Source organism: Podarcis tiliguerta (assembly GCF_965153285.1).
Source record: "Podarcis tiliguerta genome assembly, chromosome: 7".
NCBI lineage: Eukaryota > Metazoa > Chordata > Lepidosauria > Squamata > Lacertidae > Podarcis > Podarcis tiliguerta.
This window is the reverse complement of record NC_139540.1, coordinates 3,592,461-3,619,305: the sequence shown is the minus strand read 5'-3', so window position 1 is coordinate 3,619,305 and position 26,845 is coordinate 3,592,461. Positions and strand designations below refer to the sequence as shown.

At 48.0% G+C, this 26,845-nt stretch overlaps 1 protein-coding gene across 1 annotated transcript; it reads right to left on the bottom strand.

The window, feature by feature from the left end:
* Nucleotides 1–2,579: 2,579 nt before the first annotated feature.
* LOC310681393 (lymphocyte antigen 6E-like) lies at nt 2,580–13,287 on the bottom strand. Its single transcript, XM_083449120.1, has 3 exons — nt 13,126–13,287; nt 6,022–6,135; nt 2,580–3,012 (listed from the first exon to the last, which is right to left on the bottom strand). Exons 1-3 carry the CDS (start codon nt 13,178–13,180, stop codon nt 2,807–2,809), a joined length of 375 nt encoding a protein of 124 aa, XP_083305246.1. The 5' UTR covers nt 13,181–13,287; the 3' UTR covers nt 2,580–2,806.
* Nucleotides 13,288–26,845: the final 13,558 nt, after the last annotated feature.

The following is a 26,845-nucleotide window of genomic DNA, read 5'->3' as shown; positions in this document are numbered from 1 at the left end:
AGAGGGCAGCATTCTTCAATGGAATGTGCATTATGATTTCCTTGGGCAAGTGGTATCATCACTTGTTTTCCTGGCTGGCCTCTCCCAGCCTAATCTGGAAATGCCAGGGACTTTCTGCATGCAAAGCAACTGCGCTGCCACAGAGCCATAGCCTATCCCACTTTGGTTAGGCAAGATTTGGAGCGTCAAGGCTCACAATCCCAAGGACTGGACTAGGGAGTTGGCCCCTTGGGGTCCCGACTCTACAATTCTATGACTGTTTTTGCACGTCCGTTCGTGATGCTAAAATCAGCCCCGAATCTCCCTGATGTCTAATGGGTGGGGTACCACCAACGAGGAAGGCAAGAAGGAAGGATCTTACTGGTTCCCCGTTTTTCCAATCTCAAATTCAGTTTGCCACATTCCCGCTAGTGGCGTAGCGTGGGGGGTGCAGGGGGTGCCGGCCGCACCAGGCGCAACATCTGGGGGTTAGGGTTAGGGGGCGCAATTCCACGGGATCGGGGGCGCAAATCCACAGGTTCGGGGGCGCAAATTACTTGCCTTGCCCCGGGTGCTGACAACCCACGCTATGCCACTGATTCCCGCACCTATTCGTGCTTTCACTTTAAAGTCCTCACCAGCATTTTAGTCCCGCTTTCTCCTAACAGGCACATTTTGGCAAGCGATTTCCCAACAGATAATGCATTTTGCCTGTTCTTTTCACCAACAAATGCATTTGTTCAGTGGCGGAGGAACCCTCTCTGGCACCCGGGACGGGACGCCAAGGGGCGGGGCAAACCGCCCGGTGGTTCCCGCACGACATCCGTACGGGCTGTGCCCGCGCAGCATCCCATACGGAATGCACTTGTGCAGCATCCTGTATGGAGTGTGCATGCACTCCATAGCCCGTATGGTCGCCGTGCGAGAGGCAGCCCATACGGATGCCCGTATGAACGGCGTGCGAGAGCAACAGCCCGTACGGTCGCTGTGCAAGAAGAAGCCTGTACGGACACCCATATGAACGGTGCTCAAGAGCGGCAGCCCATACGGTCGCCGTGTGAGAGGCAGCCCATACGGACGCCCGTATGAATGGCACGCGAGAGCGACAACCTGTAGGGACGCCACATGAGTGACACCCATACTGATTGCGCACGCCCTCGGCCGCTCTACAGCTAGGGGAAGGCAGGGGCCATCTTGTCACTGTTAGAATTCCTGCTCCGTGATTGCAGTCATGGGATTGCTGTCTTTCACCTGACGGTGTATGTTTTGACTCCACAGAGTGGGAAGTGACGGAGACAGGATGTTTGTGTTACTGTGTTCCGTGAAGTGGGACTATTGTCCTTTGTTCTTTTTCTCTTTGCTGTCTGATGCTAGAGAGAGAGGGAGCCATGTTGCAGTGCTCCGTTTATATGTAAATAAAGTAGATTAGCCAAAATGCCGAGTTGCAGAGGTCTGTTACGCATGATGCGCAAACTCTGCAGATCCCTAGGTTTGCCGATGTTGGTTGGCATCGGTCGCTGTGATGTTCGGGCTGAAGAAAGCTTTTGAAACTCCCGAACGATCGACCAGGAGGGAGGAAACATGCCAGTCGGGCATGTGTCTCTGCCAAGGTCCTACTTGAGTGTAGGCCAAGCTCCTAACAGTCAGCCCTCCCCCCCCCCCCCAGAGTGGCACCCAAGGCAGACCGCCCCCTCCGACCCCCACTTCATACTCCCGTGAATTTGTTTGCTCCGTTTTCTCGTAGCCTGTGCAGCGTTGTGACATTTCAAGATGTGCCCGTTTTGAAGGATAGTCCCATTTTCGGTTCATGTGTTTGTGGTTTGGGAAGGTGCAGATGAAGGATTTTTGTATCCAAATGCAAACTGAACAAATTTCTCCCTCCCAGTGTGGAGGGAAGACATTAGGAAGGGAAAGGAACATGCTGCCAGCATAACAAGTCCACTGCAAAGCAACATTGGACCTATAAGGGTCTCGTCCCTTTGGCTCCACCCAAAAAATATTGGAGGGGACTGCTCCCCCTTCCTGGTTGATGAGCATTGCCATTCAAATGGTGTGAATGTGCTGTGTCTTGTGATCGATTGTGCAGGGTGGGGCTCACCTGCCCCCCCATATTTTATTCAAGTTGGTACCCCCGCAAGGCAATGTCAAAAGAAGAGTGTGTGTGTGTGTGTGTGTGTGTGTGTGAATATTTGTGTCGTGTTGAGAGAAAAACAGGCCATGGGAACCTGAGTCTACACACAGATTCAGAAGAAAATGAGGACAAGGTCAGAAACATAGAATCAGTTTTGTCTAAGCCAGCAGTGGGGTCCAAACTTTTTTCAAAGAGAACCAGATTTGATGAAGTGAAGGGCCGTGAGGGCCAAAGTTTTTTTTTTTAAGGATTTTATCCCCGGAAATAAACTGCCACAGGGGCCGGATTAAGCCCCCGAAACAGACTTTGGACACAAAGACCAAGAACTCTCAAAGAGTCACTCAACCCATTACACAGAAACAGGGTGGTCGTATTTTGGACTGGGCCACTTCAAAATGCAGTAGGGGAGGTCGTATTTTTTAATTCCCCCCCCCTAAAAAAAGGTTCCCCCCTTTGTTGTAAACCTTAGTGGCACGCAGAGAGGTTTTTATTTTTTCGCATCGGCGAGCGTTACAGAAAATGCCCCCCCCCCCGCCTCCATCACGTACAAAAAAAGGCAATAGCATCCCGTATCATGTTTGCAGCATAGCTCTCAGCGAAGCCAGAATCAGGCCTTGTAAAAAAAAGACGTGGAGATTAGTGCTTCCCATGAGCTTTTAAAAAGACATTTGGCGATCTCTACCACCCCCACCCCCATCACAGCCCCGTCCGGAAGATACAGGCAAAGCTGGCGAGTATCGCCATGATCATGAGAGCATAGCTGGTTTTCACGCTGCTGGGAGCACCGCTGTTGCAGTAATCGAAAGTGCAGCAATTGGTCTCGATGCCCGTTTGGCCGCCCTTGATCTCAAAGCTGCTTGGGCAGACGTCTGCACACCACTTGCTGACGGAAAACTCACTGCCTACAAAACAAGAGGATTTAAGGGAGGGAGAATGAGAAATTGCTGTGGGGTTCAGTGGCAATAGTCAGCCCTGTTTGGAGATGAATTTCACCGACTTAGAACAGCACAATCCTATCCACGGGCACTTTCTTATGTAGCAATAAAACCGCCCGGAGTGGCTGGGGAAACCCAGCCAGATGGGCGGGGTACAAATAAATTATTATTATTATTATCATCATCATCATCATCATCATCATTATCATCATTATCATTATTAAAAACCCCACTTTTGTCTTATATAAATGTTTATTAGTAGCAAACCAGTTTGATACGCAGTTATTAAAAGAGGAATGGATATAAATGATGTTAGTTATATTAATTTTGTTGTTTCTTATATTGTGGTTGTTTGTTTGACTTCTCTATTATTTGTTTGTTTGATTGTATGTATGTTTGTCTGTCTGTCTGTCTGTCTGTCTGTCTTCCCATAAATGTATTTATTTTAAATCAATAAAGATATACTTTTAAAAAATTAAAATAAATTAAAATAAATAAATAGAAGAGGAATGGGATAAAGAATTGGGGATCTCAATCTCGACTAAACAATGGGAAACTGTTAGGTTCTATAACAAGGGTTCTCTGCACCTCAAATTAAGACCCATATAACACAAAATAATATTTAGAGTTTACTGGACTCCAGTATGCTTTTATATGAAACGGTTATCTAAGACATCTAGCTGCTGGAGATGTCGCAGGAATAATTCTTCTCTAAAACATATGTTTGTACAAGGTCTCATATTGATAAATTTTTGGCAGAAGGTAATAGAGACAATCAACACGACTTTACAGAATAATCTTAAATTTGCAGAGGAAATTATCCTTTTGAATGGTTATCTAACAAATAAACACTATGAATGGACCGTGGCCTTAGAAAAGGTAAAAGGACCCCTGACCATTAGGTCCGGTCGTGGCCGACTCTGGGGTTGCGGAGCTCATCTCGCTTCCGGGTCATGTGGCCAGCATGACTAAGCCGCTTCCGGTGAAACCAGAGCAGCGCACAGAAATGCCGTTTACCTTCCCGCCGGAGTGGTACCTATTTATCTATTTGCACTTTGGCATGCTTTCGTACTGCTAGGTTGGCAAGAGTAGGGACCGAGCAACGGGGATTCGAACCGCCGACCTTCTGATCAGTAAGTCCTAGGCTCTGTGGTTTAACCCACAGCGCCACCCGTGGCCTTACTACGGCACAAAGACAGGTTTCGATGAACTGGAAAAATAAAAATGCGGCTTCACGATTGGACTGAATATAAGTACAAACTCGCTACACACGAACAAGTTGCATACAAACCTAGGCTTGCCATGGGCAAATTTAATTTGGTATTCATTAAAATACCGTAATAGGCTTAATGTAATGCACAGAATGGGATGCGGGCGGCGCTGTGGGTTAAACCACTGAGCCTAGGACTTGCTGATCAGAAGGTCGGCGGTTCGAATCTCTGTGATGGGGTGAGCTCCCGTTGCTCGGTCCCTGCTGCTGCCAACCTAGCAGTTCGAAAGCACGTCAAAGTGCAAGTAGATAAATAGGTACCGCTCTGGCGGGAAGGTAAACGGCGTTTCTGTGCGCTGCTCTGGTTCGCCAGAAGCGGCTTAGTCATGCTGGCCACATGACCCAGAAGCTGTAAGCCAGCTCCCTCGGCCAGTAAAGCGAGATGAGCGCCGCAACCCCAGAGTAGGCCACAACTGGACCTAATGGTCAGGGGTCCCTTTACCTTAATGCATAGAATGTGCTGGAATGTGCTTGGTAGCACATGCTTCAATGCAAACAAATCTGTGCAAATGCTCATTAAATGGCCAACACCGTCTAATCTCCCCAGAAACGAACCAAAACGAAATCTCCTGGAATAGCCTTCCCGCAAACAAATAAGGCTAAAGGGTCATTAAAAAGTCAACGTTGTCTTTCTCACTATGCAAAACTGACAGTTTAATTGATCAATATACTATACCACTATACCAGCTGCACTGGCTCCCGGTGGGGTACAGGAACAGGTTTAAGGTGCTGGTTTTAACCTTTAAAGCCCTATACGGCTTAGGACCCTCATACCTACGGGACCGCCTCTCCTGGTATGTCCCACGGAGGACCTTACGGTCGTCAAATACGGTCCTGGGCCACAGGGAGGTTAGGCTGGCCTCAACCAGAGCCAGGGCTTTTTTGGTCGTGCTGCCGATCTGGTGGAACGCTCTGTCACAAGAGACTAGGGCCCTGCGGAACTTGACATCTTTCCGCAGGACCTGCAAGATGGAGCTGTTCCACCAGGCCTTTGGCCAGGGCACAGCCTGACCCCCTCCTTTGGCAATCTTCACAGAACTTTAGCCTAATGGTTGCCATCATTTTGAGTTCAATTAATTTTACAATGGAATGATTTTAGAATGTTGTACTATTTTATTGTTGTTAGCCACCCTGAGCCCGGCTTCGGCTGGGGAGGGCGGGATATAAATAAATATTATTATTATTATTATTATTATTATTATTATTATTAAAGGTAAAGGTACCCCTGCCCGTACGGGCCAGTCTTGACAGACTCTAGGGTTGTGCGCCCATCTCACTCAAAGAGGCCAAGGGCCAGCGCTGTCCGAAGACACTTCCGGGTCACGTGGCCAGCGTGACATCGCTGCTCTGGCGAGCCAGAGCCGCACACGGAAACGCCGTTTACCTTCCTGCTGGTAAGCGGTCCCTATTTATCTACTTGCACCCAGGGGTGCTTTCGAACTGCTAGGTTGGCAGGCGCTGGGTCCGAACAACGGGAGCGCACCCCGCCGCGGGGATTCGAACTGCCGACCTTTCGATCGGCAAGCCCTAGGCACTGAGGCTTTAACCCACAGCGCCACCCGCGTCCCATTATTATTATTATTAATTATTATTATTATCATCATCATCATCATCATCATCATCAAATCTTCACTTCCAGCCACCAGGCCAATGGAGTACAGCTCCTTTTTCTCTCTGCCTTCCTGCAAACAGATCATGAAACTTACCAGGACCTCTGTGGGCCGCTGACACGCAAAATCTGTTCATATCCGAACACCTGTTCTTGGTGCATTCCTCGTGAGATTTCGCTTTTTCACACGTGTAACAGTGCAAGGACGAAACTGCAAAAAAAAGAGGTGGGGAAGTTGGAGGTATTAGTTTGCTATAGCTACAGGATTTCTAATGAATATTCTTTGGATGTGTGAAGGGGGTCACCAGGGCTGGCATCAGCACTGCGGACCCCTGGGCCACTGCCAGGACCCCAACACAGTGGCAGACCCCTCTACCGGCACCTGTCCTGGGACTCCCTTTATTTAAAATATTTCCTGGTCGGGGTCTCAGAGCGGCTGGGTTCAGCTGCCATTTTAATTCCAAACAATGCTCCCAATGCCAGCTTGCTGAGGGGCATTGTGGGAAATCTAAGTGGCCGTTCCCAGCCACCCTTTGAATAGGAGAATCTGTGGTCCTTGAGATGTTGCTGCACTCCAAGTCCCATCAGTCGTGGCCAGGGATGATGGGAGTTGTAGTCTAATAATAATCCCAGATTTAGAGATATGCTGTCCATCTCTGAAGGCTCTGTTTAGCCACATGGCTAATAGCCATTGATAGAACTCTCCCCCTGGCCATGAATTTCTCTAAGTTCCTTTTAAGTCCACACTTTCATAGAACTGTAGGGTTCGAAGGGACACCATGAGTCATCTAGTCCAACCCCTTCTGATGCAGGAATCTCAGGTAAAGCATCCATGGCAGACGACCATTCAACCTCTGCTTAAGAAGCTCCAAGGAAGGAGAGTCAGCAACCTCCTGAGAGAGTCTATTCCACTTAACTACCAGCGAATTCTTCCTGATGTTTACTCTGAATCTACTTCCTTGTAGCTTGAAGCCATGGGTTCGAGTCCTACCCTCCAGAGCAGGAGGAAACAAGCTTGCTCCATCTTCCATGGGACAGCCCTTGAGATATTGGAAGATGGCTATCTTATCTCCTCTCAGGCTCCCCTTTTCCAGGCTAAACATCCCCAGCTCCCTCATAAAGCATCTTTTCCAGACACTTCTGGGTCACCCTCCTCTACACAAGTTCCCTCTTTTCAACATCCTTGTTAAATTGTGGTGCCCAGAACTGGACCTAGTATTCCAGGTGTGGTTTGACCAAGGCAGAATAGAGCAGTAGTACTCAGTGGCGTAGCGTGGGTTGTCAGCACCCGGGGCAAGGCAAGTAATTTGCACCCCCGAACCCATGGATTTGCGCCCCCTAACCCTAACCCCCAGATGTTGCGCCCGGTGCAGCCGGCCCCCCCTGCACCCCCACGCTACGCCACTGGTAGTACTGCTTCATTCTAAGGGACAGAGGTGGCGCTGTGGGTAAAACCACAGAGCCTAGGACTTGCTGATCAGATGGTCGGCGGTTCGAATCCCCGCGATGGGGTGAGCTCCCGTTGCTCGGTCCGTGCTCATGCCAACCTAGCAGTTTGAAAGCACATCAAAGTGCAAGTAGATAAATAGGTACCGCTCTGGCGGGAAGGTAAACGGCATTTCTGTGCACTGCTCTGGTTTGCCAGAAGTGGCTTAGTCATGCTGGCCACATGACCCGGAAGCTGTACGCCGGCTCCCTCGACCAGTAAAGTGAGATGAGCGCCACAACCCCAGAGTCAGCCACGACTGGACCTAATGGTCAGGGGTCCCTTTACTATTACTGCTTGAATCTAGACATTATAATTCTGCCGATGCCACAGAATGCTTTGTGGCAACGATTTATATAGATGCACTTACAAATTAGGAAGAAGGGGAGGCCTTTTTCTAATTTGTCCTGGTTCTACCACTCATCAATTTTTCCCTCTGAGAAACAACTCTCCCTATCTCTTCACCATCAAGCACTTGGCTGAGACATCCCTTCTGTTCCCTAAAGTTGTTTACCTGTGAGGCACTCGGTCTGTTTTGGGCGCCACCCTCCTTTTTAAAGTTGGGTGTTTGGCAAGTCGGAGATTATTAGGGTGATACTGGGTGCTCTTGTGATGCCAGTGGGTGTGAGGTGCCTCTTTGATGGGAAAGAACTTCAAAACAATGGGGCCCCTGAGCTTCGGGGTGCCTGAGTTATGGGAAGGGAGAGGGCAGGGTGAGGTTTAATGGTGGAGCTGACTCACTCCAAGCCACGAGACCAGTCCATAAACTTCACTCTCACGAAGAGACGCCGAGATACAAGAACAACCAGACATTTCACAAGCATTGCTTCATATTTCGACATGCTGTGCCATACAGGCAACCCTTTGATCCTGCCCTCAGTACAACTTTTGCAGGGGCTTCCAGGACCAGTTGTGCCACCAGCCTGGCCCCTTCAGGATGTTTTGGACTACAATTCCCATCAGCTCCTACCAGAAAGTCCTGATGGGAGTTGTAGTCCTTCTGTCTGCTCTGGAGTATTGCTGGGTAATTTGTGTTTCCATTTTGTTGTTTAGCCAACAGTGTGAACAAGTTTTAATGGAATACTGAATGGTTTGTTGTTGTTGTTGTTTAGTCGTGTCCGACTCTTCGTGACCCCCTGGACCAGAGCACGCCAGGCACTCCTGTCTTCCACTGCCTCCTGCAGTTTGGTCAAACTCATGAAACAGTATAATAAGAAACCATTATTAAAAAATTGAAACCAGAAATCGGGGAACTGTTGTGCAAAGATGCATTCTTAGGTGCCTGCGTAAGCCAGACAGAATTAAGTGGTTCTCAGCAGGTGCTTAAAGTGAAAGCCAAAGGAGTCTGTTGGCAGAGTAGTCCAAAGGATTGGGTCCACAATTATGGGTTGTGTGTTGTTTAGTCGTGTCCGCCTCTTCGTGACCCCCTGGACCAGAGCACGCCAGGCACTCCTGTCTTCCACTGCCTCCCGCAGTTTGGTCAAACTCATGCTGGTAGCTTCGAGAACACTGTCCCACCATCTCGTCCTCTGTCGTCCCCTTCTCCTTGTGCCCTCCATCTTTCCCAACATCAAGCAGTCTTCTCTTCTCATGAGGTGGCCAAAGTCTTGGAGCTTCAGCTTCAGGATCTGTCCTTCCAGTGAGCACTCAGGGCTGATTTCCTTCAGAATGGAGAGGTTTGATCTTCTTGCAATCCATGGGACTCTCAAGTGTCTCCTCCAGCACGAGAATTCAAAAGCATCCATTCTTCGGTTTCCATTTAATACAGGTGTATAATGGTAGTTCTCAATAAAATCAACACACAAAAAACCCTAAGACTCCAGGTCAATGAAGGCTGTCTAAATGGATGTAGAACATCTGCAGCCCCCCAGATATTGCTGGACCACAGTTCCCATCATGCTTGGCCACTTGATCCTGGATTCTGGTATCAAGAGAGGCAGAAGTGCTCTTCTCCAACTACGACCCGAACTCATGTATATTTTCAGACACCTCGGCATTGTCCCTACCTTAAGCATCCTTCTTCTAAACTGAAGAAAAGCTCTGCAGCAGGTCTGGGGAACCTTTGGCTCTCCAGATGTTGCCAGACTAAAACTTCCATCACCCCTTGCCGTTAGAGGAGAAGAAGAAAGAGGAGCAAGGACTGCAGGGCTGGAAGGCTGGTACCCAGAGATGAGGGAGAGGTGTTCCCCCTTTGTGACCCTAGATGTCAGAGAGGGAGAAGCTGATCTTCTAGATCCCTTTTTGGACCTTCCAGTGGAGTGCAGAGCCAAGTCGAGGAGGGCAGAACACTTTGGCCAGCCAGAGGGAGGAGTTGGACGGGAGGAAGTGGAGTCAGAGGGGAAGGCGACGAGGCAGGACATAGTCTTGGCAGCGCCTTCGTAGGTAGGATGATATCCACCCACCAGACAAGAGTGTGAATGTGTGATCGCAACAGAGGTGACAGAGTCTGATGGGTGAGATCGCCCCACCTTGTCTGCAAACGCTTCGTGGGAAGGGTGTGCCAACAGCAGGTACCTCTTTGTAGCTTCCGTCCAGCTATGAACCTCTTGCCTTGCTGCCGCCGAGACCATATAACACCAGTCTTGAAAAACCTACACTGGCTCCCAGTACGTTTCTGAGCACAATTCAAAGTGTTGGTGCTGACCTTTAAAGCCCTAAACAGCCTCGGACCAGGATACCTGAAGGAGTGTCTCCACCCCCGTCGTTCCGCCCAGACACTGAGGTCCAGCGCCGATGGCCTACTGGCGGTTCCCTCCCTGCGAGAAGCCAAGTTACAGGGAACCAGGCAGAGGGCCTTTTCGGTGGTGGCACCCGCCCTGTGGAACGCCCTCCCAACAAATGTTAAAGAGAACAACAACTACTAGACTTTTAGAAGACATCTGAAGGCAGCCCTGTTTAGGGAAGCTTTTAATGTTTGATGCATTACTGTATTTTAATATGTTGTTTTAGAACAGGGGTAGCCAACCTAAGGCCCAGGGGCCGGATGCGGTCCAATCGCCTTCTCAATCCAGCCCACAGACGGTCCGGGAATCGGCGTGTTTTTACATGAGTAGAATGTGTCTTTTTATTTAAAATGCATCTCTTGGTTATTTGTGGGTCATAGGAATTCATTCATATTATTTTTCAAAATATAGTCCGGCCCACCACATGGTCTGAGGGACAGTGGACCAGCCCACGGCTGAAAAAGGTTGCTGACCCCTGTTTTAGAATATTTAGAAGCATAGCATACTTAGAAGAATGTTCTATTGGGAATCACCACTATTGGGCTTTAGTTAGACCCAAAGGATTTCAGACATGATTCCTGCCATTTGTAGCCAAACATTGACAGCCACAGACCTGCAAACTCAACATCTGACACACCGTCACAAACAACCCAGAAGGTGTGAAAGAACACAACAGCTGGAGCCTCAGGCTGAGCTGGTTTTCCAAGCTTTCTCTTATCAAGGGAAAGGAAATTAAGATCTGGGCACGGAGTGGGAACCTCAATTAAGAAGAACTGAGGAAATTGCCTTAGGCTGAGTTGAACCATCTGGTTCATCTTAGCTCAGCATTGCATTGACTGACAGTGACCCTCCTAGATTTCTCCCAGCCTTACCTGGAGACACCAGGGATTGAATTGGATTGGATCTGCATGCAAAGCAGGTGCTCTATCTCCAAGCCACACCCTTTACCCGTAGAACTTTAATCTACATAGTCCAGTTTGCAAGAAAACCTTCCCAGCACTCCTCCATTTAGAAATGTGCAAAGCACAGCATCTTTCCACGCCAAGCAAAATGTCTGGAGATTGTCGTTAAAATAAGAACCATGAAGATGCTCCCTGAGTTTTAAGTCACGACATTTCAAACTGTCGTTTGGGGATTTTATTTGCTTATTTGGCAAGTGATTATATTCCTTTGCGCTCTGTAAGGAAATTGCGGCTGCTACTGGTTGTTGCAAAGAGCCCTCTGTCTGCTTACCTGTGTGAAGTCTGAGCTAACCGCAGAATAACCACTGCTCAGTGGCAATAAATAGCCAATAGCTAGCAAGTTAAAGGGTTAAACCACAGAGCCTAGGACTTGCCGATTGTATGGTCAGCGGTTCGAATCCCCGCGGCGGGGGGAGCTCCCATCGTTCGGTCCCAGCTCCTGCCCACCTAGCAGTTCGAAAGCACCCCTAAGTGCAAGTAGATAAATAGGTACCGCTTTATAGCGGGAAGGTAAACGGCGTTTCCGTGTACTGCGCTGGTGCTGGCTCGCCAGAGCAGCTTCGTCACGCTGGCCACGTGACACGGAAGTGTCTTCGGACAGCGCTGGCTCCCGGCCTCTTAAGCGAGATGAGCACGCAACCCCAGAGTCGGACACGACTGGCCCGTACGGGCAGGGGTACCTTTACCTTTTACTTAGCAAGTTAAAAGCCCCAAGTCCAGTGAAAGACGCTTACCGGTAGATAGCAGGGCTGCCTGCCTGGGAATAGAAAAAGCTGGACAAGGTTGAACATGGACCACCCCCACTCACTAAAAGGCAGGTGCTTTATGAGCCTGTGTAACGGGGTTTGTCAACAGATTTAGGTACCGTATTTTTTGCTCTATAAGACTCTCTTTTTCCCTCCTAAAAAGTAAGGGGAAATGTGTGTGTGTCTTATGGAGCGAATGCAGGCTGCACAGCTATCACAGAACCCAGAACAGCAAGAGGGATTGCTGCTTTCGCTGCGCAGCGATCCCTCTTGCTCTTCTGGCTTCTGAGATCCAGATTTTTTTTTTTTCTTGTTTTCCTCCTCCAAAAACTAGGTGCGTCTTGTGGTCTGGTGTGTCTTATAGAGCGAAAAATACGGTGGATTGCTTCATCTTCAGTTAGAGATGTTAAGTTTCAGCCAGCAGCTCCCAAGCAGAACAGTTGCACTTAAGAATGGACAAGCCTATCAAATCTGATCTTTGCATTCTTAAATTCAGCTTTCCACATTTCTGCAGCTATTTGCAAAATAGCAATATTGAGAATAATTCTCATGAAAATCCATCGGCATTTTAGTGCTAATTTATTCCAATAAACACACTTTTTGCCCCAGTATATGGGAACCTATAATATCATTTATAATATAATTTGTTAATTGTGTTGTATTTACCGGTACATACAGCAAAGGGAAGCCTAGAGCAATTAGATATATTTCAATTTAGGTAATCTATGTAATAGGCTTATGTTAGAAAATGAATATGGATTTTGAATCTGATGTTTGCAAATTTGTTTGGTTTTGAAATAAATAAAACAAAAACAAACAAACAAAATAAAAAATAAACACACTTTTTGCCCCGGTGTACACAGTTTTGCAATCAATTCCCCCAGTGTGGAGCATTTTTTGTGCATGTTATTTTCACAAATGTACGCATTTTGATGCACACGAATGCTGACACTCATTGGCTGGGGAACTGCACCCTGCAAAAATCAGAGAAGTGCAAATTGCAATGGATAATATGTGCTTTGGTCCATGCATTGGTCCTAGAAGTGCAAATGAGTGGCTTCTCTTAAAATGCAAACATAGTCAATTTCTTCCCTACCTGCAAAGAGCTGAGAATTTAAAACAGCTCCAAAACCTTTTTTTCAGCAGTGGGCATACTCTCTCCTCCATTGCAGCACCTCAACAACAAAGGGTGCACTCCATGCCTATAACTATTCAAAGATGTTTCCCAGGACCCCTTCTCAAAATCTCCCCACCTCTCCTTGGGTTAACCCCAGTGAAACTCACCTTGCTCCAGGCAGAGGGCTGCAACCACCAAGAGTACGGCAGTGAAAGTCTTCATCCTGGCAAGGTCTTAACCAGCTGGAAAGGAACAGCTGGCAATTCTGACATTATATGATGCTTATTTAGGGCGGTGCCATCAGAGGGAGACGCATCTGATTGCTCACAGGGTTTTTTGCTGGAAATTCCCGCTGTGCTTGTTGCGCTTGTGTAGCCTTCTCTTAAACTCCCCCCCCCCGCTCCTTTATTTTTTCTTGACCCGGGATGTGAACCTTTTGCCCCATGGCAGTCTGTTTTTCTTGGCTTTAGATGCAGGTTTTTTTAAATAGGACACAGCGTGGCCTGTTGGATTCCATCTGTTGCAAAGTGACACGGATTTTCAGAAGGAATCTGGCTCAGTTTGGGGGGGGGCTCTTTGAAACAGCCAAGGGGGACACGGGTGGCGCTGTGGGTTAAACCATTGAGCCTGGGGCTTGCCAATCAGAAGGTCGGCGGTTCGAATCCCCGCCGGGGGTGAGCTCCGGTTGCTCGGTCCCTGCTCCTGCCAACCTAGCAGTTTGAAAGTGCAAGTAGATAAATAGGTACCGCTCCGGCAGAAAGGTAAGCGGCGTTTCTGTGCGCTGCTCTGGTTCGCCAGAAGCGGCTTAGTCATGAAATTTACGGCATGTAATGCCTTAAGAGAGAATATTATGAAAATGATATGCAGGTGGTACATGACACCAGTCAAGCTAGCAAAAATCTATCTTTTGCCCGATAATAAATGTTGGAAATGTAAAGAAACTGAAGGCACATTCTTTCACCTTTGGTGAACGTGCCCAAGGATTAAGACCTTCTGGGAAATGATATATAATGAAATGAAAAAGGTGTTTAAATATACCTTCCTGAAGAAACCAGAGGCCTTTCTCCTGGGCATGGTCGGCCAATTGGTGCCAAAGAAGGATAGAACTTTCTTTATGTATGCCACAACAGCAGCAAGAATACTTATTGCAAAGTATTGGAAGACACAAGATTTACCCACCCTGGAAGAATGGCAGATGAAGGTGATGGACTACATGGAATTGGCGGAAATGACCGGCAGAATCCGAGACCAGGGAGAAGAGTTGGTGGAGGAAGATTGGAAGAAATTTAAAGACTATTTACAGAAACACTATAAAATTAATGAATGTTAGAATGATGTTGGATTGAGGTTAAAGGGTTATTAGTAATAATGTAGTGAAGAAATATGGAAAAATGGATGGTTAAAAGACGAAAAACTAAAGGTATAATATAGATAAAGATAAGGATAAGGAAGAGGGAAGGGATTTGCTGACTAAATAATGGAATTGGAATACAGAGAGGGGAGGTGTGGGGAAGTTCGGGAAACAAGCAAATGTAAGAAATATGAAAATTGAATTGTTTTTATTTGTCTTTATTTTTGTATTTTTCTCATTTTTTTCTTTTATCTGAAAATCTTAATAAAAAATATTTTTTTAAAAAAAAACAGAAGCGGCTTAGTCATGCTGGCCACATGACCCGGAAGCTGTACGCCGGCTCCCTCGGCCAGTAAAGCGAGATGAGTGCTGCAACCCCAGAGTCGGCCATGACTGGACCTAATGGTCAGGGGTCCCTTTACCTTTACCTTGAAACAGCAAAAGGGAACAAGGAAGTTTCCTGCTTAGCCCGAGGCCATGTATGCCTTCCCAGGGCTTTATTAAGACACAGTTTTAAAATAATACTGCACATGCAAACATGTTTGGCCAGGGAAAGAATGCCTATAATATGAAATAGAGAAATAATAATAATAATTTATTATTTATACCCCGCCCATCTGGCTGGGTTTCCCCAGCCACTCTGGGCGGCTTCCAACAAAACACTAAAATACAATAACCTATTAAACATTAAAAGCTTCCCTAAACAGGGCTGCCTTCAGATGTCTTCTAAAAGTTTGGTAGTTATCTTTCTCTTTGACATCTGGTGGGAGGGATTTCCACAGGGTGGGTGCCACTACCGAGAAGGCCCTCTGCCTGGTTCCCTGTAACCTCACTTCTCACGGAGAGGGAACCGCCAGAAGGCCCTCAGAGCTGGACCTCAGTGTCCGGGCTGAACGATGGGGGTGGAGATGTTCCTTCAGGGATACTGGGCTGAAGCCATTTAGGGCTTTCAAGGTCAGCACCAACACTTTGAACTGTGCTTGGAAACGTACTGGGAGCCAATGTAGGTCTTTCAAGACCAGTGTTATGTGATCTCGGCGGAAGTGGAAATATGGAAATGCCAATGGGATCACTAAAATGAAATCCAGCCTTAAATTTCACCCTGAATTCCAGGTAGCAACCCAAGATGACGTCACAAGAAATAGGTTGTCAGCCAGATAGCTAAAGTTTTTTGAGACTGCAATCCTACATGTCCTTATCTTATTTCTTCTGCGTATAGGATTCTGTTGTTAGTTTATTAACAACCAATGAAGATATCTACTTAAAGATCCCAGAAGAAAGAAGCAGAATAAAGTAACTTCCAGCTTAATTAATAAACAAAAAGTTTTAACAAATAAAAGTTTCTAATATCTTAATACAGTGGTGCCTCGCAAGACGAAAAGAATCCGTTCCGGGAGTCTTTTCGTCTTGCGGTTTTTTCGTCTTGCGAAGCAAGCCCATTGACGGAGTAGCGCTATTAGCGCTATTGGCTAAAAAAGGGCTAAAAACGGCTTTTTTAAGGGGGGGGGATTAGCGGTTTTGCTGCTAAAATGCTTTTAGCAGCTTAGTGATTCAGAATAAGGGGTTTTGGAGCAAAAAAAAAATTCAATTTTTTTTGTCATTTTTCGTCTTGCGAAGCAAGCCCATAGGGAAATTCATCTTGCGAAGCGCCTCTGCAGACGGAAAACCCTTTCGTCTTGCGGGTTTTCCGTCTTGCGAGGCATTCGTCTTGCGGGGCACCACTGTATTTCTTCTACGGCAGCTTTAGAGGTATTCCTGTTGTGAGCTAACCCCAGAATGGCCGAGATGAATAAACAAGTTCAAGTCCCATCAGTAACACAGAAGATTCAGATTTAAAACGACAGAGGTCTCCTCCGGTCGATCAGTTCGTTGAGCATTCCGCCAGATTTTGCTTGTGCAAAATTTATACGATGATTAGTCTATGCCCAGTCTTTATTGAGCATTTGTTCTGATTTGCTTGTGGGGAGGTTATATGACAATGAGCGTTCAGGCTGCATTCCTCTTCCTACTAGTCACTAGTTCATCCCACACCTTGAAGTGCGCCTCCTCCATCAGCACCGACATCCCCTGCACCCTGCGACGCTCCCCCCCCCCATTCCGTGCATCGGTTATCCACCAGAAGAGTGATGTTTCGATGTGCACTGGCTGTGGCTGGCTATCTGATGCCCTGGAGGAAGGCAAAGTTATTGGCTTCCGCTGGCTCCCTTCCTTATTCTGCCAGGAAACGCAGGGTTTTCTCATTACCCGCAGAATTATCTGACGAATAGTGCAAGATGACAATGTCTCGCCTGCCTGGCAGGCTCCTCGCAGGAAATTCCAATTAAAGAAAGCAAAGCCATCACATCCTTTCAGAACTTTCCCTAACACCAAAACACAGAGGCAGCCAAGGGGTTGCCGGGGGTGTGACCATAGCTGTCAACTTACAGATTTGAAAATAAGGGACCAGCAGCCTCGAAAATAAGGGATCAGCAGCCAAAATAAGGATTTTCCCAGCACAGGTATGTTCAACTTCTGAGCCCCTCCGAGCCAAAGGCAGAAAGCCCTGCCAGCAGCCAAACGAAGCCTCAAGCGGTGGTTCCCACAGTGCAGCAACCCGGCAAAGGGGATGCAGCAAGGAAAACCACCGTCCCCTCTCCGCTGGGAAGCGCTGAGCAAAGGCGAGTCCCCAAACAACGCGGCCGATTTGATTGGCACAAGGCATGCAAGCTCCACACCCCAGTCGTTCTTAGATTCCTTATTGGGTGCGCAATGCAGCCAAGCAACACAGTTGGAGCCTCCCTCCTACCTGGCCGGCAGGGAGGGAGGGAGAGGAGCTGCTTCCTTTGAAACCCGGGAAATTTAAGGGACATCATCAATAAGGGACAGCAGCGGGACACGGCACTGGGATAACGGACTTTCCCTCCAAATAAGGCACGCTTGACAGCTATGGGGTATGATGATGGACACATCGTTGCTGACCCATCTTTCGGAAGGTTTTCAGGATTCTAGGAATGAAGAAGAAGAAGAAGAAGAAGAAGAAGAAGAAGAAGAAGAAGAAGAGGAAGAAGGGGAGTTTGGATTTGATATCCCACTTTATCACTACCCTAAGGAGTCTCAAAGCGCCTCACATTCTCCTTTCCCTTCCTCCCCCACAACAAACACTCTGTGAGGTGAGTGGAGCTGAGAGACTTCAAAGAAGTGTGACTAGCCCAAGATCACCCAGCAGCTGCATGTGGAGGAGCGGAGACGTGAACCCGGTTCCCCAGATTACGAGACTACCGCTCTTAACCACTACACCACATGGGCCTGAGCAAAGCAGCCATGTGCAATGCACAGGATCTGGCATTCAGGGGAGCAGACTTAGAATCACAGAGTCGTAAAGTTGGAATGGACCCCAATGGCCATCTAGTCCAACCCCATGCAATGCAGGAATGACAGCTAAAGAATCCCCGACAGGTGGCCATCCAGCCAATTTAAAAAGGAAGGAGCATCCACCATGTGCTGGGCCTGGGGGTTAACCCGAGCAACGCGGTCCAGGTCCGGTCCCAAATCCAAGGATTCTGCGAGGAGTCAGTCCAACAGGGCCAAGGCAGGAAACCGGGCTAGGTCAGGCACAAGGTCTCAGGCAGTTTCTAGCAAACAGCAATGTTGTTCCCGCAACCTGGGGTGGGGTCCGACAGCCTCTTATCTTTGTCAGGGTAACAGCCAGTCCTGATCCCCAAGCGACTCACCTCCCTGTTTCGCCCGAAGGTGAGCACTCCTCCTGCGAGTACTCAGGTCTCTCCTCCTCTCAGACCTCAGTCTCTGCAGCTCGGGAGACGTCGGTGGGTTACTAGACCCAGGGGCCGCCTCAGCCTCCCCTGACCCAACCGGTAGTGGAGCAGCTGTAAGTGATGGCCCAGTTGGAGGCGACGAGGTCATCCCTGCATCTGGAGCCAGGGCAGGCTCAGCCCCTGACTCGGCCCAGCTGGTGTTTGTTGCAGGGGAACCTGTGCAGACTGGGGCTCTTCACAACCAGGCCCCAGACTTGGTCCAGATGCCACCTGAGGCAAAGGATCCGGTGCAGACTGAGACTCCTCCGGCTCCTAGTCCAAGCCCGAGACCCAGGCCATCACACACCACCTTCTAGCTTTTGCTATCAAGAAGTCCTTCCTAATGTTTGGGAAATATTTGCACTAAAATGCTGATGGGTGCTCTTGTGGAGAACTGAGCTTAAGATTGGAAAAATGAGAAGAGAGAGAACTGAAACGGACCAATCCATCCATCCCCAATCTTACCATAAGCGAACCTCCCTTGGTGTGAACAATGCAAAGGGCCTTTTTGGTGGGAACCACCGGACTGTGGAACTCTCTGCCCTGAGAGATTCACCTTGCACTGCCCCTTATAATTTCAGGCTGTTTGGTTAAAAGAGACCAACTCTGCGCTACAAAGATGTCGGCAAAAGTGACCTGAAGGCTGACAACAGCAACCCCACTGTGTGGGAATCCCTTGCAGATGACCGCAGGGCCTGGAGACTGACAGGTTGTATATCCACAGCACTGACCAGAGGAGGAAGGATCTCTGGGAGGAGCGCAGACATCCTGTCTGCAGTGCAACTGGACGCCTTCATCTGCCCCGGCTGCAACAAAACATGTCTCTCCCCTATCAGTCTCTACAGCCACAGCAGGCGCTGCAACCCTCCAGTTGAATGCACATCCCTGAATGCACATCCCTCCATTGTCTCCCAAGACAGACGGATGCCAACAAAATGGGACCTAAGTAACCATAAGTCCTTTGGCTGGGTTGGGACGATATGGGATTGGGGGGGCAACTCCCATCTCTTGCGGGGGTGCAATTAGTGTCAGCACCGTCCCTTAAGAGTTTGGGTGTAATCTTCAACACCTCCCTTTCCATGGAGGCGCAGATTGCAGCTATAACAAAGGCGGCATTTTTTCATCTCCGCCAAGCTAAGCAGTTGGCTCCTTACCTCTCTCCCTCTGACCTAGCCATTGTGATCCATGCGACGGTCACCTCCAGACTGGATTATTGTAACTCGCTCTACGCAGGGCTGCCCTTGAGACTAACCCAGTAACTCCAGCAGGTGCAGAATGCCGCGGCGAGACTCCTTATGGGGTCCTCGCCGCAGGATCACATTCACCTGGTGCTATACCAGCTGCACTGGCTCCCAGTGGAGTACAGGATCAGGTTCAAAGTGCTGGTTCTAACCCTTAAAGCCCTATATGGCCTAAGACCCTCGTACCTACAGGTCCGCCTCTCATGGTATGTCTCACGGAGGACCTTACGGTGTTCAAATAAAATCATCTTGGAGGTCCCAGGCCACAGGGAGGTTAGGCTGGCCTCAACCAGAGCCAGGGCTTTTTCGGCTGTGGCCCCGATCTGGCGGAACGCTCTGTCCCAAGATACTAGGGCCCTGCGGGACTTTACATCTTTCCGCAGGGCCGGCAAGACAGAGCTGTTCCACCAGGTCTTTGGCCAAGGCACAGTCTGACCCGCTCCTTCAGTAATCCTCATAGAACTCTAGCCCAATGGTTGCCATTAATTGATTTTATAATGAAATGATTTTAGAATGTTGTATCATTTTACTGTTGTTAGCTGCTCTGAGCCCTGCTTCGGCTGGGGAGAGCAGGATATAAATAAAGTATTATTATTATTATTATTATTATCATCATCATCATCATTATCATCATCATCTCTGATGTCTGCATGCAGTCGACATTCAAGCATATAATCTGCCCGGTTTCTCACAAACACACATCCTCTCTTGAACTGGGATACTGCAGAATCTGCCTAGTGTTATCATCACATCCATTTGTTCAAAACATAACCATGTGCAAGCCCTTCGATGCACCAACCTCACGGGTAACGAAATGTGCCCTTCACATTAGCAACTGAAAACTGGCACATGCCAACCACTTTGCAGCGCTAGAAGCTGTAACACCCAAAACTCTTTGTTCAAAGATATTTCTAAAGGGATTTCCCCATAGATGTATAAGCTGTATGGAGAAACCGAGGTGCGGAGTGATTTTGAGAATTCCTGCTGCCGTTAGTTATCTAGGATTTTTTTACTTTCTGTTTCTCTAGGCCCAGCTGGTGCAATCTGTTCTCCAACAGCTGATTTTTTCTTCAGCAGTAATTTCCAGCCTAACATCAGTTTTAAGCATTCAGTGACCTGCAGTTCAGCCTGAACTCCATCACCCCAAGGACTCAATTTCCAGAGAGGCCTGTAGGGGCACACTTAGCCTTTGGGCTTGAGGTGCCCCACCCCTGCCCTAATCTGCCTCTCCTGGTATGCCCCGTAGAGGACCTTAAGGTCCATGAACAACCATAGTTTAGAGGCCCCGGGCCCTAAGGAAGTCAGTTTATCCTCCACCAGGACCAGGATCTTCTCAGTGATGGCTCCAACCTGGTGGAATGCTCTGTCCCATGAGACCAGGGCCCTGCAGGATTTAACTTCCTTCCACAGGGCCTATAAGACAGAGCTATTCCACCTGGCTTTGAATTTGAATTCAGACTGATCTTTTATTCCCCTTCTTCCCTCCCCCTCCCCTTTTTATGAAGATTACCCGCTCTGGGATCCCACAGCTAATTCTCCCCTGGTCTCCTCGCTGGCCCAAATAGGACTAATTTAGCCAGCTAGCCCTGGTGATCATCTAATGTTTAATGGATGGATTTCCCCCCTAAATTGATTTTTGAATTCTGAATTTATTGTTATTCATGTTTTATACTGTATTTTATGCTGGTTTTTTGTTGTTGTTGTTGCATCAATTAAGTGTTTTAAATTTGTTGTTAGCTGCCCTGAGCCCGGTTTTCTGAACCGGGAAGGGCGGGGTGTAAATAAAAAAATATTATTTATTATTATTATTATATTATCTCCACACAATTTTTTTCACATTCTTTACCCTAGTAAATCCATGTTTGTGGAGGTTACTTGGCTGGAGGACTGCACTGCAACATTCAGAGGCGGGCAAATTTTGCTTGTTGTTCAGGGCCATGTGAACTGAGTTTGCCTTTCAGTGTGAACTGAGCCAACTTTCTCCCCAAGCAGAGCGTCTGCCAGCATCCAGCATTCCAGCCCAGTTCATAAGAAGTCTCACCTGTTGTTGCAAGGACGTGGAAGGGGTGGAAATAAACAGGGGTGGCTTTGGTTGCAGGTGAGCAGGCACCGACATGCTTAGTGGATTTCAGCATCCTCATGTGGGGGCAGAGATGATGCAAATCACCTGCCAATCACCTGCCAGCGGGTTCCCTGTCTGCATGGCAGCCTCAGCATCAGAGATGGGAAGGGAGCAGTTTTTAGGCTCTCGTTGGCTGGGCAGAACCTGGCTGAGGTGGTCAAAATCCCTAATGCCAGCCTTGCCCAAGACGTTTCAGGCTACAGTTCCCATCAGCCTGGGGCAGCGCTATGTTGGCAAAAGCTTCCACAAGTCTATGGAACATTTGCTAGGCCACAGGACAAAGGCCATATCTGCACCATACAGTTGAAGCACAATGGTATGTAATGGTTCTAGGGGTTGCTCGTGCGTAAGTTGCCGTTACTCCTGGCTAGGTTGCCTGGTTGAACCCTTTCTGTCTGAGCAGCCTCAAGTTCCGTGGCTGCCTCAGTCGCTGGCAGAATCCGTCAGTGGGTGTTTCTTAAACCTCTTCCAGCATAAAAGCTGTTTGACGCCCAGCCTCCTCCTACTTTGCCTGCGCGGAAGTTTTCTGCGCAAAGTGGGTGTGGGCAACAGAGTACTCGTGCCCTCTCCGCTGGTCTCCAGTGAGGAGTCCTGGAGCCACCTCTCCAATTCCCCCATCTGCCCCCCTTCTCCACTGGTGTTACACTGATTTCCTTCCCCAGCGGATGGGCTACCTCTCTCCCTACTGGGACCCTCTCCACCATCCCTCTGGAGCCTCCTCTCCGCTTCCAGCTCCGATGGCAGTTCCCTGACAGGTACCTCTTTAAAAAGCCATGGCTTCCCAGCAAGGGAACCTGGAAGGTGCAGGGGGTGTTTTTTTAAGGGTGCTGAGAGTTGTCAGGAGACCCCTAATCCCTTCACAGAGCTACAGTTCCCTGAGTGGGGTTTAACAGCAAATCCCTCTTCCTGGGGAACTCTGGGAATTGTAGCTCTGAGAGGGGAATAGGGGGTCGCTCAATAACTGTCAGTAGAGTTGGTGAGTTTGGCTCCCACTTATAAACGCCATCTCCAACTCCTCGAAAGATTCCATCAACGGTGTATCCGGAAAATTTTATGCATCACTTGGGAAGACAGGTGAACTAATGCCAGTGCGCTGGAAGAAGCAAAGATCACCAGTGTTGAAGCAATGATTCTTCAACATCAACTTCATTGGACTGGTCGTGTTGAGCGGATGCCTGATGATCGTCTTCCAAAGCAACTACTCTATTCCGAACTTAGAAATGGAAAGCATAATGCTGGTGGTCAACAAAAGAGGTTTAAAGACTCTCAAAAGAGGTTTAAAGACACTCAGAAATAGTTTGGAGAAAACAGGCAGTACAATGGTACCTCGGGTTACATACGCTTCAGGTTACAGACTCCGCTAACCCAGAAATAATACCTCGGGTTAAGAACTTTGCTTCAGAATGAGAATAGAAATCGTGCTCCAGCAGCGCGGCAGCAGCAGGAGGCCCCATTAGCTAAAGTGGTGCTTCAGGTTAAGAACAGTTTCAGGTTAAGAACGGACCTCCGAAACGAATTAAGTACTTAACCCGAGGTACCACTGTAGTATAAACACCCACAACTGGGAAACACTGGCCTGCGAGTGCTCCAATTGGAGAACAGCCTTTACCTAAAGTGTCATGGGCTTTGAAGACACTCGAACCCAGGACGAAAGGGAGAAACGTGCTAGGAGGAAGGTACACTTGGCAAACCCTCACCGTGATCATTTCCCACCTGGAAACCTATGTCCCCACTGTGGACGGATGTGTGGATCCAGAATTGGCCTCCACAGTCACTTACGGACTCACTGTTAAAACGTGTCTATGGAAGACGATCTTACTTGGCTACGAGAGATCGCCAAAGAAGATGAAGCACACCCAGGGGGATGCAAAAATCGTGCTGATGCCGAGAGTGTGCGCAGGAGGAAAGAGCATGTGGACGTGCCCAAGGATTAAGACCTTCTGGGAAATGATCTATAATGAAATGAAAAGGGTGTTTAAATATACCTTCCCGAAGAAACCAGAGGCCTTTCTCCTGGGCATGGTCGGCCAACAGGTGCGAAAGAAGGATAGAACCTTTTTTATGTACGCCACAACAGCAGCAAGAGTACTCATCGCACAGCACTGGAAGACACAAGAGTTACCCACTCTGGAAGAATGGCAGATGAAAGTGATGGACTATATGGAATTGGCTGAAATGACCGGCAGAATCAGAGACCAGGGAGAAGAGACGGTGGAAGAAGACTGGAAAAAATTTAAAGACTATCTGCAGAAATACTACAAGATTAATGAATGTTAGAATGACATCAGATTGAATGTAAAAGGTTATTAGTAAAAAGTTGTAAATTTAAAAGACTCAATATTTTAAGATACCAAGGAGATAAAGCTATATTAAGATACTAAAATTAAGAGAAGGATCAATGAAGGCAGAGGGAAGGGATTTGCTGATTAAATTTAAGATTTGGAATACAGGGAAGGGAGGTGTGGGGAAGTCGGTGAAATAAGTGAATGCAAGAAATACTATGAAAATGGAATTGTTTTTATTGCTGTTTTATTGTTTTTCTTCGATGTTTTGTGTTTTTGCAATTTTATGTTTTTCTGTTTTTCCTGTTGTCTTTTTTTGTTTAATTTTTTTCTGTAAAACTTAATAAAATATTTTATTAAAAAAAAAGAGCATGTGAATCCATCATCTCTCTCTCCTTCCAGGTTTGGTAGCATCAACCTGGCCAGAGGCAATGTTGTCAGGGATTTGGAGTGTGGATTCATCATGACACAGGGCTCTGTTTCTGTGTTCCCTCCGTTGCCAGGTGTGGCTCAGAACAGGCGCCTGAGATCCATGACTGCCTGGATGAAGGCAAATAAGGAAGAGTTTAATCCGGAAGACAGGTGTGTTTTGTTCTGCAGCTTTGAAAAGCAGACACCTCTGCAATCCTTGGCCCACCCAATGTGAAGCAACTGCCTCAGGTGCTAGGGCTACAGACCCAGCCTCTGAGCAATGCATCACCACGGCTGCATACCCTCCAACATTGCTCAGGTGGAAATGTTTTATTCTTTGGTAGATTTACAAAGAGAAGATCACACGCCAATATATAAATTCTAGAAAGGAGTAAGATTAGACGTGAAATTGGCATACTAAAGATGAGGAGGTTAAAGGTAAAGGTAAAGGTACCCCTGCCCGTACGGGCTAGTCTTGACAGACTCTAGGCTTGTGCGCTCATCTCACTCTAGAGGCCGGGAGCCAGCGCTGTCCGCAGACACTTCCGGGTCACGTGGCCAGCGTGACGAAGCTGCAACTGGCGAGCCAGCACCAGTGCCGCACACGGAAACGCCGTTTACCTTCCCGCTATAAAGCGGTACCTATTTATCTACTTGCACTTAAGGGTGCTTTCAAACTGCTAGGTGGGCAGGAGCTGGGACCGAACGACGGGAGCTCACCCCGCCGTGGGGATTCGAACCGCCGACCATGTGATCAGCAAGTCCTAGGCGCTGCGGTTTTACCCACAGCGCCACCCGCGTCCGTTGTAAAGGAGGTTAAACAACAGCAAATACCAACAGTAGAAGTATGGAGACAGAAGGTAGTGGAATATGCAGAAATAGCTAAATTAACAGGAAAAATTAGGCAACAGGGAGAGGAAACATTTCAAAAAGAATGGGAAAAGTTTATGTCGTATATAGGAAAGATAAGACGAAATAGGGAAACCAGTAGATGATTAGATGTGAAAGCTGCTTCCGCTTTCTTCCTGCCCAGGGCGGCCCTACCGATGACAGCCTCTCTTCCTCCTTGCCTGCTCTTCCACAAGCTGTCCAAGGGAGGAGGCCATAACAGCAGCAATGGAGAGGCCATGGAGAGCCCAGGGTATGCTCCCTCGCAGCCACAGTTGCCACCACCGTTGTCAATCGGGACAAGCACCCGCTCATTCTCCTTCCTGAGCTTGGTGGCAGAAGCACTGGCGGGGAAAATAGAGATGTTCTGGGATCACATCTGGGATGGCTTTTGTAATTCTGGGACTGTTTCTTCTCTGTTGCGCTGGCTCAAACTCTCCTCCTTTGCGCACGCCACCTTAAACCGGAACACATGTTCCAATTGCAACATAGCCTCAGAAGCGATTCTAGCCATTGGATGCTAGCAACCTTGTTTTCCAGCTCCCCATTTGAAGTAATTAAATCATAGGGTTCGTTAATGACTAAGTTGTGCAACAAGGCTCTTGATGCCAGCCTACTCTGTTACTTCACCGATGTGTTGGGTGACTGGAAGTGCCCGTGATTTTCCAATTCAGAAAGTGATCTGCCGCATTCGTCCTGGCGCTCTATCCAATCTTTTATCTCCTTTCTCACATTCATCAGCAGTCGTGTGGTTTTCCCCAAGGCACAAAAATCCCAGAAAATTTCTCTGCAGATTAGACATGCCCTCCAACTCAGCCAGCATCCATGAACCATTTCTGAGACTGGGAGATTCGGGTGCCCCCATTAAGGAGGTAGCAATGTTCAGGTGTCAACAAAATATCTCTGACTGCAAGCTTTCCACATCAGAGGGAAGAGACATATGAACACATGTAAGAACAACAACAACTTATTCTCTCTCGCCTTCTTTAAAACAAGGCATTATTATCTTGTGGTTTCCAGTGCCATAAACTTCCTCTGGCTTGTTGGATTTGTGCAGCTCTTCCCATCAAGGAAGTCCCAAAGACACGTACGAAAAAATACTATGACAAAAACAAATAAACAGAGTCCCATGGACTGCAAGAAGATCAAACGCATCCATTCTTAAGGAAATCAGCCCTGAGTGCTCACTGGAAGGACAGATTGTGAAGCTGAGGCTCCAAGACTTTGGCCACCTCATGAGAAGAGAAGACTCCCTGGAAAAGACCCTGATGTTGGGAAAGATGGAGGGCACAAGGAGAAGGGGACGACAGAGGACGAGATGGTTAGACAGTGTTCTCGAAGCTACAAACATGAATCTGACCAAACTGCGGGTGGCAGTGGAAGACAGGAGTGCCTGGCGTGCTCTGGTCCATGGGGTCACGAAGAGTCGGACACGACTGAACGACTAAACAACAACAAAAAGCAGATTAGAACAGCACAGTCACTTCCCTATCAATGCCCTATTGTTTTCCTGCCTTTAGGATGAAGTGACCTCCAACAGGTGAGGGATAAAGGCCTACTTCCTCCTTCTGGAAGCATCATCAGCTCGTCATTTCTATGGCAACGCAGCCAACTCTTTAGTCATGAAAGGGGATGCTCAACAGACACGCCCAGGTCCAGTATATTAACAGAGGGACTGGTTTGGCTACTTCCGCCATTCCTTCCACTGCAGACTCCCATTTTGCAGACCCCAAATCCACAGACATCATCCAAACCAACCCTCACAATCTTTTCTCACTGTTTTACACTGCTGCTGCTGTTT

What these genes read in the sequence shown, in the direction of transcription:
- LOC310681393 (XM_083449120.1), bottom strand. Translation starts at nt 13,180, where the DNA reads ATGAAGACTTTCACTGCCGTACTCTTGGTGGTTGCAGCCCTCTGCCTG. An exon ending in AGCCCTCTGCCTGGAGCAAG is followed by an intron (nt 6,136 to 13,125) that starts GTGAGTTTCACT and finishes TTTTTTTTGCAG; the next exon opens with TTTCGTCCTTGCACTGTTAC. An exon ending in AGCGGCCCACAGAGGTCCTG is followed by an intron (nt 3,013 to 6,021) that starts GTAAGTTTCATG and finishes CTTGTTTTGTAG; the next exon opens with GCAGTGAGTTTTCCGTCAGC.